Raw genomic sequence first — 11,260 nt, 5'->3', positions numbered from 1 at the left:
TGTTGCAATTGTACCAGCCTCCACCACTTCCTCTGGCAGCTCATTCCATGCACGCACCATCCTCTGTGTGAAAAAGTTGCCCCTTACACCCTTTTATAACTTTCCCCTCTCACCCTAAACCTATACCCTCTAGTTCTGGACTCCCCCACCCCAGGGAAAAGACTTTGTCTATTTATCCTATCCATGCCCTTCACGATTTTATAAACCTCTAGAAGGTCACCCCTCAGCCTCCGACACTCCAGGGAAAACAGCCCCAGCCTGTTCAGCCTCTCCCTGTAGCTCAAACCCTCCAACCCTGGCAACATCTTTGTGAACCTTCTCTGAACCCTTTCAAGTTTCACAACATCCTTCTGACAGGAAGGAGACCAGAATTGCACGCAATATTCCAACAGTGGCCTAACCAATGTCCTGTACAGCCGCAACATGACCTCCCAACTCCTGTACTCAATACTCTGACTGATAAAGGAAAGTGTACCAAACGCCTTCTTCACTATCCTGTCTACCTGCAACCCTATTTACTTCTCCAGCATCTTCAGTCCTCATTTTCTCCTGATTACTATCTATTGACGTGATGAGGGAAGTGAGTAAACCGATGTCAAGTCTATGGATGTCACAACAATAAGTCAGAAGGCATGTGACACCGCAATCCAGCTGACAAGGGACCATCGCTCCGAAAACCTGTCTGAGTCCACCCCAGTGTCATGTGACTTCTGCCTTTGTCCACCCCAGTCCAACACCCGGCACCTCCACATCACGGCTAAAATAAGGGGGAAGGAAGAGAGATATCGCCAGGTGGGCAAACACCAGGCAGATGGGGAAGTGTGAGGCTGTGCGCTTTGGCAGGAAGGATAGAGGAGCTGAGTGTTCCTTAACTGGAGAGAGAAATTCCGGAAAGCCGCAGAACAAGGGAATTCGGGGATCTTTGTGCATGAATCACACATAACGACCATCGGGAAGGCAAATGTTGGCCTTTATTTCAAAAGGAATGGGATATTAAAATAGGGAGGTTTTGCTGAAACGATAAACGGTAGAAGTTTAACACAACAAGAATACTGTGAACAGGCTTCGGCCTGCTATCTTCGGAGATATATTGGAGGCAATACAGCGAAGGTTCATCAGGCCAGGCCCACGCAACCCTCCCTCTGGTTTTATTTTTTTTCAGTACATACACCGTGGAACATTCCGGCACAGTACAGCCCCTTCGGCCCTCGATGTTGCGCCGACCTGTGGAACCAACCTGAGGCCCATCTCACCTACACTCTTCCATTCCCATCCATATGTCTATCCATTGACAGTTTAAATACCCTAAATGACCTCGAATAAACCTCGGAAAGGCTGTCGGGCTAAGTCGGTAGGTTCGAGGGAATGTTGCTTTTGGTTATGGATGGATGAGGAAAGGTTGAGTCGACTGAGCTTGCACTCATGGGGTTTGAGGAGAATAAGGGGTGAACTTATACACGATGGCTCAGTGGTTAGCACAGAGTCATAGAGCTGTACGGTATGGAAACAGACCCTTCGGTCCAACTAGCCCATGCTGACCAGATATCCGAAATTCATCTAGTTCCCATTTGTCAGCACCTTCCCCCTCTAAACCCTTCCTAATCATATACCCACCCAGATGCATTTTCGATGCTGTCATTGTACCAGCCTCCGCCACTTCCTCTGGCAGCTCATTCTACATGCGCACTACCCTCTGAGTGAAAACGTTACTCCTTAGGGTGCTCTCAGGTTTTGGACTCGCCCACCCTCCCCCCAGGGAAAAGGACTTTGGCTATTTACCCTGTCCACGACCCTCACGATTTTATAAAACTCTCCTCGCCCTCTGACAGTCTAAAGATGTGCAGGTTAGGGGAGATTGGGCATGTTAAATCGCCCCCGGTGTCCAGGGATGTGCAGGCTAGGTGGATGATGTAGGGTGGCCACGGGAAAGGCAGGGTAGGGGAAATGGGGATGCTCTTTGGATGGTGGGTGTAGACCGATGGGCCTGCTTCCACACTGTGGGGATTCGACAAGATCCTTAGAGGCCCAGACGGGGGAGAATTGGAAAGGCTGTTTCTCCATGGGGGAAGAGTCCAGCATCAGATGGCATAGCTCAGAATAAGGGGTCACGCATTTAGGACAGAGGTGAGGAACAATTTCTTCTCTCAGAGGGGAACGAATCTGTGGAATTCTTCACCACAGAGGGCTCTCGAGGCTGGGTCAATAGGTGCGTTCAAGGCTGAGATAGATCCTTAATCAGAAAGGAGAATCAAGCGTCATGGGGAAAAGGCAGGAAAGCAGAATTGAGGGTTATCAGACCGACCATTGACTGGCACAGCAGACTTGATGGGCTGAATGGCCTACTTCACTCCTCCCTGGTGGAGTTAAAAACAGGATCACGAGGCGGGGAACACCAATCTGGGATGGTTGGTGAAAGATGCAATGATGGGCAATCGGGCCTTTCAAAAAGCAATGCTGTGGGGGTTGGCGGGGGAAGACCCTGATGGCTCAGTGGTTAGCACGGCTGCCTCCCAGCGCCAGGGAGCCAGGTTCGATCCCAGCCTTGGGCGACTCTCTGAGCGGAGTTTGCGCGCTCCCCCCTGCCGCCTCTGCGTGGGTTTCCTCCGGGTGCTCCGGTTTCCTCCTGCCGTCCAAATGATGTGCAGGTCCAAGGGTGGGATTGGCCGTGCTAAACTGCCCAGGGGTGTGCGGGCTAGGTGGGTGAGCCGTGGGAAATGCAGGGATAGGGGTAGGGGGTGCTCTTCGGAGAGCTGTCAAAAAGCAATGCTGTGGGGGTTGGCGGGGGAAGACCCTGATGGCTCAGTGGTTAGCACGGCTGCCTCCCAGCGCCAGGGAGCCAGGTTCGATCCCAGCCTTGGGCGACTCTCTGAGCGGAGTTTGCGCGCTCCCCCCTGCCGCCTCTGCGTGGGTTTCCTCCAGGTGCTCCGGTTTCCTCCTGCAGTCCAAACGATGTGCAGGTCCAAGGGTGGGATTGGCCGTGCTAAACTGCCCAGGGGTGTGCGGGCTAGGTGGGTGAGCCGTGGGAAATGCAGGGATAGGGGTAGGGGGCGCTCTTCGGAGAGCTGGTATTGGGCCTGTTCCTGCACTGTTGGGACTCTATGCCCTTCTGGAGGGGTCAGCACAGACATTATGGGTCAAATGGCCTCCGCTTGGATTGTACAGGAGGGGGTTCCTCACCGACTGGAGTGGGGAGGATGGGAACAATTGCTAAGAGGACAAGCGGTTCCTGAAATGTGTGCAAGATCTGTCTGTGTTTGCAGCACATTGAGGAAGGAAATAGCGCTGTGCCTGGTTCTGAAGATGAGATTGGACGCACAGGGTAGACATCAAGTGGGAGGGGAGTGGGAGGAGATCATTTCTCGGTGCACAATCTCCCCTGCAGCACTTCGGTCAGTAGGACAGTGATCGAGCAGGACATGGCAAAATCAAGTGTGAATCTACTCGAACGGAGGAGTGCCTATTTGTGTGAGGTCCCGATCAAGATATGAAAGACAAATTGCCGGGTAAAAGAATGAGTGAGCTACTGGTGGCCGGCAAAGGGGAACTGGCCGTGCCCAGGCAGTTTTCTACAAAGCAGAGAGCTGTGTTTCTTAAGTTAGAAATCTCTGGGAGGTGAAAGGTTGGGAGATTCAATTGTTAAGTCATGGGGAAGAAATCAGAGAGTCAGGAGGGTTTTGTTAACAGCAAGGAATGAGGGCCTTCAGCCCATTACCCGATCACGGCAGGGTTGTGGGGAGGGGGGGGGGGAATAGGGGGTTGCTCAGTCTGATTGGCCAGTTTGCGTTGGGTTCGATTCCCGCGGAGGGAAGGATTCCCTTCCTCAACCTTTCCCTTCCCCTCAGGCGAGAGCCTCAGCTTAAAGCACCGCCAGTCAAAAAGGGGACACAGAACGTCACAACGCAGCAACAGGCCCTTCAGCCCGTCCAAGCCTGCGCTGACACAGTTTGCCCTTCCATATGAAAATCATCTTCATGTCCAGTCATCGAGTCATAGAGATGTATAATATCCACAATCCATATTATTTCCCCTCCGGCAGTTTCGCAAACTTAAACTTTAAACTGGTCCACAGGTTCAAGAGGGAAACTGGGGGAAAGGTGAAGTCTGATGGAATTAGACAGGAACTTACACAGGTTGACTGGAGTAGTTTGTTTGCAGGTTCAGGGAACTCCGGCAAGTGGGAGACCTTTAAAAGGGAGATTGCTGGAGTACAAGGTGTGTATGTTCCTGTGAGGGTGAAAGGATTGGGTGGCAGGAATAGGGAATCCTGGATGACAAGAGATATTGAGGCTTTCACCTGGAAAGATGTCGGAGTGGCTCAGGTAGAGGCAGCTGGGATCAAGGGACCCCTGGAGGTACAAACGGGATACGGGAGATTACTGGAGAAGGAAATCAGGAGGGCCGAGAAAGAGCATGAGATAGCCTGGGCTAAGATGATCAGGATGAATTGAAAGAGGTACTTTAAGTGTATTAAATGGGAAAGACTAACTCGAGAGAGAATAGGGCCCCTCAAGTACCAAAGTGGTCATGTCTGTGTAGAACTGCAGGAGATGGGTGAGGTCCTCAATGTGTTGACCATGGAGAAAGACATGAAGACTTGGGAATTTGAAGAAGTTAGTGGTGACACCTTGGGGACAGTCCATATCTCAGTAGAGGAGGAGTTGGATGTATTAGAATGTATGAAGGTGGATAAATCTCCTGGTCCTGACAAATATATCTATAAACACTGCGAGAGGCGAGAGAAGAAATTGCAGGGGCCCTGGCTGATATTTTAGCATCATCGTTAACCACGGGTGAGGTCCTTGAAAACTGGAGAGGAGCGAATATTGTGCCATTATTCAAGAAGGGCTACAGAAATAAACGTGTAAACTATCGACCAGTAAATCTAACATCTGGGGAGGGGAAGTTACTTGAGAAGACTCTGAGGGATAAGAAATACATGCGTTTGGAAAATCAGGGTTTGATTTGGATTAGTGAGCACGTCGTTGTGAATGGGAGACCGTGCCTCACAGATTTGTTGGTGTTCTTTGATGAAGTGACCAGGAAAGTTGACAAGGGCAGGGCAGAAGACGTGGTCCATATGGAATTCAGGAAGGCCTTTCATAAGGTTCCACAAGGGAGGGTGCTCTGGAAGATTAGATCGTATGGAATCCGGGGGGAGCTGGATACACAATTGGCTTGGTGGCAGGAAGCAGAGGGTAATAGTGGAAGGATGCTTGTCAGACTGGAATGCCTCAGCGGTCGGAGCTGGGCCCATTGCTGTTTGTTATCGATATCAATGTTTTGGATGAGAACGTACAAGGGCCTGATTAGCAAGTTTACTGATGACACTAAAATAGGCAGATTCATGGACAGTGAGGAAGGGTATCAGAAATTGCAGCAGGACCTTGATCAGCTGGGAAGGTGGGCTGAGAAATGGCAAATGGAGTTTTATATTGATAACGATGAGATCTTGCCTTTTGGAAAGTCAAATCATGGGAGGAGTTTCATAGTGGATGGTAGGGCCTTAAGGAGTGTAGTGGGAGAGAAGGACCTTGGAGTTGATGTGCACAGTTCTCCCTCAGTGGAGTCCTAGTTAGACAGGGCAGTGAAGAAGGCTTTTGGCACACTGGCCTTCATCAGTCAGGGCACTGAGTATAGAGTTTCGGAAGTTATGTTGCAGTTATACAGGACGTTGGTGAGGCCACACTTGGAGTATTGTGATCAGTTTTGCTCACCTTGCTATAGGAAGGATGTTATTAAACTCGATAGAGTGCAGAAGAAATTTACAAGGATGTTGCCAGGGCTCAACGGTCTGAGTTATAGGGAGAGGTTGGACAGGCTAAAGCCTTTATCTTTAGAGTGTGGGAGACTGAGGGGTGACCTTATAGAGGTGTATAAGATCATGAGAGGCATGGATAGGCTGAATGCACTCAGTCTTTTCCCCAGGGTTGGGGAATCGAGGACTAGAGGGCATCAGGTTAAGGTGAGAGGGGAAAGAATAAAAGGGAGCCTGAAGGGACAACGTTTTTACCCAGAGGGTGGTACGCAGATGGAATGAGCTGCCAGGGGAAGTGTTTGAGGGGGGTACATTAACAACATTTAAAAGGCAGTTGGACAAATACATGGAGAGGGAAGGATTAGAAGGATATGGACCAAGTGCAGGGAAGTCAAGTTCTCAATCTCGCAAGGAATTCGGGGACACAGGGAGAGTGCGGGTAAGTGGCATTGAAAAGCCCATCATTGAGTGGTGGAGTGGACCCAATGGGCTGAAAGGCCTTCCTTCCACTCCTATGTCTTAATGGGGTTAGCATGGACGGACGTTTTACTCAGCATGGACCAGTTTGAGTCAGAGGGCCTGTCTCTGTGTGGTCTGACTCCATGCCTGTACCCTTTCCCTCCCTGCAGGTGCTTCCCAAGCCTGAAGACGAGCAGCGGTGATGGGGGAAGTGAACGGGAGCTGCCTGAATCCCAAGCAGTGGACGGACCATCTCTACGTGACCATGTTCAGCTTCATCTTCCTGCTGGGCCTGCTGTTCAACACCCTGGCTCTGGTCTTTTTCTTCCGTTTCACGAAGATCCGCTCGCAGACCACCGTCTACATGAAGAACTTGGCGTGCGCTGACCTGCTGCTGGTGGCGTCGCTGCCCGTGCGCATCCTGTACTACGTGGACCGGAGGACCCTGCCCCCGCTCCTCTGTGAGCTGACTGGGCTGGTCTTCCTGGTGAACATGTACGGCAGCATCTTCTTCCTCACCTGCATCAGCCTGGACCGCTGCGTCGCGATCTGCTTCCCCATGAAGTCGCGGGTGAACTCGCTGCGCGGCCAGGCCAAGTGGATCAGCGCCGGGGTCTGGCTGTTGGTGGTGGGCGCCAGCATCCCGCCCTACCTGCTGATCCGAAAGCCCGGCAACGCCACCGACGAGTGCCAGCTCTGCTTCCACCAGAGGCCCAGCTACGTCACCAACCCGGCCACAGTGGTGCCCACCCTCCTGGTCGGCTACGGTTTCCCGCTGTCCACCATCTTGGTCTGCTCTCTGGCCCTCCTGAGAGGGGTCCGCCGTAGCTCTGCCGCCCGCATGGACTACGTGGACTGGCGCAAGATCCGCAACATGGTGGCGGCCAACGTTGTCATCTTCGTGATCTGCTTCCTGCCGTACCACACGGTGCTCCTGCTCTACGTGGCCGCGCCCGGCCAGGAGAGGGCACTGGGGGCCTCCTACCGCGTCACCATTTCCGTGGCCTGCCTCAACGCCATCTTCGACCCCCTGGCCTACTACTTCGCCACGGAAACCTTCCAGAAGAGCGTGGGCATGAAGGCCTTGAGGAACGCGCTGACGTCCAACACGGACAGCGTCGACTGCAACAACCGCTCGCTGTCGCCCCCGCGGGCAAAGCCAGATGCCGGCACCCGGAAAGGAAGGACTTGAGAGACAGGAGATACCTGGGAAAGGGCGGGGGATGGGGTGGGGGTGGGGGTCGGGTGGGGGAGGGGAATGGTTGGGGACCGAGTCTGGCTTGTCCCTCAAAGGGAAGGGGAGGGAGGGACGGCTTATGGTCACATCAGGACAAGGTAACTCTGGCGTCGATTAAGGAGGAGGTGCTGGTGAGGGACTCGGCATTGATTGCGAGGACGGAGGGGCCGGTGAACAACCCCCCCCCCGCCACCCCCGGCACGTTTTCAGCGCAGGGAAATGAGCGGCCTCATTGTCCCTGCTTGGTGTGTCATACTAACGGAGAAACCCCTTCCCTGAGATACATTTTTTTAATCCATTGTGGGCATCGCTGGCTGAGCCAGCGTTTACTGCCCATTCCAGAGGGCAGTTAAGAGTCAACCACATGGCTGTGGGTCTGGAGTCACCTGTAGGCCCAGACCAGGTATGGATGGCTGCTTCCTTCCCTTCGGACATGATGTGGCAGAGCCAATGTTGAACTGAGGTGAACCACGTTAAAAATCACCCAACTCCAGGTTATAAGGGTTTCTAATTAACCAGCATCTGCAGTCCTCACTTTCTCCTTCTTTCTAGTTAAACCTGTTGGACTATAACCTGGCGTTGTGTGATTTTTCACTAGTTCCTTACTAGTGCGCCACATAGGGGTTTCCCCCAACAGTTGGCAATGAATTTACGGTCCCTGGACTTTTAATTTGTAATAGATTCAAATTCCACCACCTTCCGTGGTCCGATTTGAACCCCGGTCCCCCGGAACGCCTCTGCATTAACGGCCAGCAGTATTACCGCTCGGCCCTCATTCCTGATGTCGGGCTCATGCCCCAAAACGTCGATTCTCCTGCTCCTCGGATGCTGCCTGAGCCGCTGGGCTTTTCCAGCGCCACACTCCCGACTCTGATCTGCAGCCCTCACTTTCGCCGAGTTGATTTTAACCATCATGCTCCCCCCCACCTCACCCCGAACCCCAAACCCTACCCTGGATGAATTGAGAACACTTCCGAAGTAGCAGAGCATCCAGACATCTTAAGTCGAGCTGTTGGGAATATTCAAGCCCTTTATTTAACGTGGTAGTCACGGTCGCTCAACAAGTCCTGGAGGGCGTTTGTGTTTTTGACTGTGTTGCCGACATCTATGTCTCATGGACTGCCAGAAATGGGGTTTGGCAGGGAGCTGTGAAATCGCCTTGCTTCTGATACTCCTGAAGCACTTTCACTTCCAATGCTAAATCTGCCAAAAGGAAGGCAGTTGGGCGTGGTGGCCTAGGGTTCAGCAAAGGTCACTGCCAAGCGAAAGCAAGTCAGGCGTTGAGGTACCCAGATACTGGGGTGAAGGGCAGAGGAGGCACTTAGGGATGTGTGGCTGCCTCAACCCTGACCCGCGTGATTGTAAATAAACGTTTCCCACTATGACGTGGTGTCACGTGACTTCTGACCTTGCCCAACACCAGCGTCCCAAATGAAATACAAACTAGGCCTGAGGAGTGGCAGTTGGAGTTTGAGTTAGATAAACGCGAGGTGCTGCATTTTGGAACGGCAAATCACAGCAGGACTGATACATTTCATCGAGATGTACACCACGGAAACAGACCCTTCGGCCCAACCCGTCCATGCCGACAAGATATACCAACCCAATCCAGTCCCACCTGCCAGCACCCGGCCCATATCCCTCCAAACCCTTCCTATTCATATACCCATCCAAATGCCTCTTAAATGTTGCAATTGTACCAGCCTCCACCACATCTCATTCCATACCCGTACCACCCTCTGAGTGAAAAAGTTGCCCCTTACACCCTTTTATATCTTTCCCCTCTCACCCTAAACCTATATCCTCTAGTTCTGAACTCCCCCACACCAGGGAAGAGATTTTGTCTATTTATCCTATCCACACCCCTCATGATTTTATAAACCTCTATAAGGTCACCCCTCAGCCTCCGATGCTCCAGGGAAAACAGCCCTGTGCCTGTTCAGCCTCTCCCTGTAGCTCAAATCCTCCAACCCTGGCAACATCCTTGTAAATCTTTTCTGTTTCACAACATCCTTCCTATCAGAAGGAGTCCAGAATTGAACACAATATTCCAACAGTGGCCTAACCAATGTCCTGTACAGCCGCAACATGACCTCCCAACTCCTGTACTCAATACCCTGACCAATAAAGGAAAGCATACCAAACACCTTCTTCACTATCCTATCTACCTGCGACTCCACTTTCAAGGAGCTAGGAATCTGCACTCCAAGGTCTCTTTGTTCAGCAACACCTTATCATTATACCCAGGACTTATACATTTAATGTAGGGTATACTTATGCACTTAATGTAAACAGGATAGAAAAGAAGGCATTTGGTATGCTTTCCTTTGGTCAGAGTATTGAGTACAGGAGTTGGGAGGTCATGTTGCGGCTGTACAGGACATTGGTTAGGCCACTTATGGAATATTGCGTGCAATTCTGGTCTCCTTCCTATCGGAAAGATGTTGTGAGCTTCGGAGGTTGAGGGGTGACCTTATAGAGGTTTATATAATTATGAGGGGCATGGATAGGGTACTAGGCAAAGTCTTTTCCCTGGGGTGGGGGAATCCAGAACTATAGGGCATAGGTTTAGGGTGAGAGGGGAAAGATATAAAAGAGACCTAAGGGGCAACGTTTTCACACAGAGGGTGGTACGGGTATGGAATGAGATGTGGTGGAGGCTGGTACAATTGCAACATTTAAAAGGCATTTGGATGGGTATATGAATAGGAAGGGTTTGGAGGGATATGGGTCGGGTGCTGGCAGGTGGGACTAGATTGAGTTGGGATATCTGGTCGGCATGGACGGGTTGGACCGAAGGGTCTGTTTCCGTGGTGTACAGCTCTATGACTGCTGGAAAAATTCAACAAGTCCAGTGACAGCTGTCGAGAGAGAAAGACTTGAGTCCGGTGTAGATCGTCTTTGAGAATCTCGGAAATAATACTCAGGATAAGCTAACAATCCACTCTGCAAAAATGTGGGAAAAGTAACCTGGTTTGTGGTGGGGAGCAGGGGGATGACAAATTGGGGAAATCTGTCAAGGATTTGTCGAGGAAAATTCACCCGGCAGTTAACTTCTCAGTTTATCGATCCGTCTTCGGAAAGGATCGATGAAGGCGACAAGGTGACTGACTTTCTCAAGGGGCTTCGACAGCATGGGGCATCGGAAATATGGAGGTTCATGGATCAAAAATGATGGTAGAATCACAGATACGGAAGGGGGTCTGACTGGCCACCTCGAGTGCTGGGCGAGAAAGTCCAGGCTGACCACATCAACCCCACATCAATTAACACCCGTCAAGGGGTCAAGCCAAGTCCCCCTTTGACGGGCCTAGAATTAACCACCAACCGAATTACCTGAGGCTCTGCTGGCCTCAGTCCACAGGCGAAAGGGCCATTGGCGCCCATCTCCCACCTCACCGGGACTTTAATAAAACCGTTTACCCCCTTGCGTCTGAAACCTGGGCCTCCAGCACCTAGCGGCTTCTGGGCCTCTGATTGGCTGGCAGCACTGGATGATGCCTGGCCTCAGTACCGAGGCTCCTGATTCGCTGAGAAGGTAGTCCATTGGCCCACAAGCGGCCAGTTGGACATCAATCCCAGGAGCTGTCTCTTTGGTTTCCCGGGCGGGAGGTTGGCCTCCCCTAGCGACAAGGTGCACATGCCCAGCTCTCGGATAGATTGGGAGACGCTGACGCGGAGAGTGCTGGAGAAACTCCGCGTGTGCGGAAAGAGAGAAACAGTGCCAACATTGCGCCGAACTCTTCCTCACAGCGTTTCAGTCCAGCCACTGTTGGGACGCTGACTCTGTCTCCCCACCAATCCCACAC

The 11,260-nt window shown here is 51.9% G+C and overlaps 1 protein-coding gene across 2 annotated transcripts in view; it reads left to right on the top strand.

The window, feature by feature from the left end:
* Positions 1 to 7,426, top strand: part of LOC122544371 (lysophosphatidic acid receptor 6) — a 16,265-nt gene extending 8,839 nt beyond the window's left edge. The window contains exons 1-2 of one of the 2 annotated variants that reach the window (XM_043683609.1): positions 3,351 to 3,503; positions 6,385 to 7,426. In XM_043683609.1, the coding sequence (XP_043539544.1) occupies positions 6,417 to 7,406 (990 nt within the window). In that variant the 5' untranslated portion in view covers positions 3,351 to 3,503; positions 6,385 to 6,416 and the 3' untranslated portion in view covers positions 7,407 to 7,426. Of the gene's footprint in view, positions 1 to 3,350; positions 3,504 to 6,384 lie in introns of those variants that run through there. The other variant, XM_043683610.1, reaches the window with a different exon arrangement.
* Positions 7,427 to 11,260: the final 3,834 nt, after the last annotated feature.

Source organism: Chiloscyllium plagiosum, chromosome 48, assembly GCF_004010195.1.
Source record: "Chiloscyllium plagiosum isolate BGI_BamShark_2017 chromosome 48, ASM401019v2, whole genome shotgun sequence".
In the NCBI taxonomy this organism is placed as follows: Eukaryota; Metazoa; Chordata; class Chondrichthyes; order Orectolobiformes; family Hemiscylliidae; genus Chiloscyllium; species Chiloscyllium plagiosum.
The sequence above is the reverse complement of the archived record's forward strand: the minus strand, read 5'-3'. Positions and strand labels throughout refer to the sequence as shown.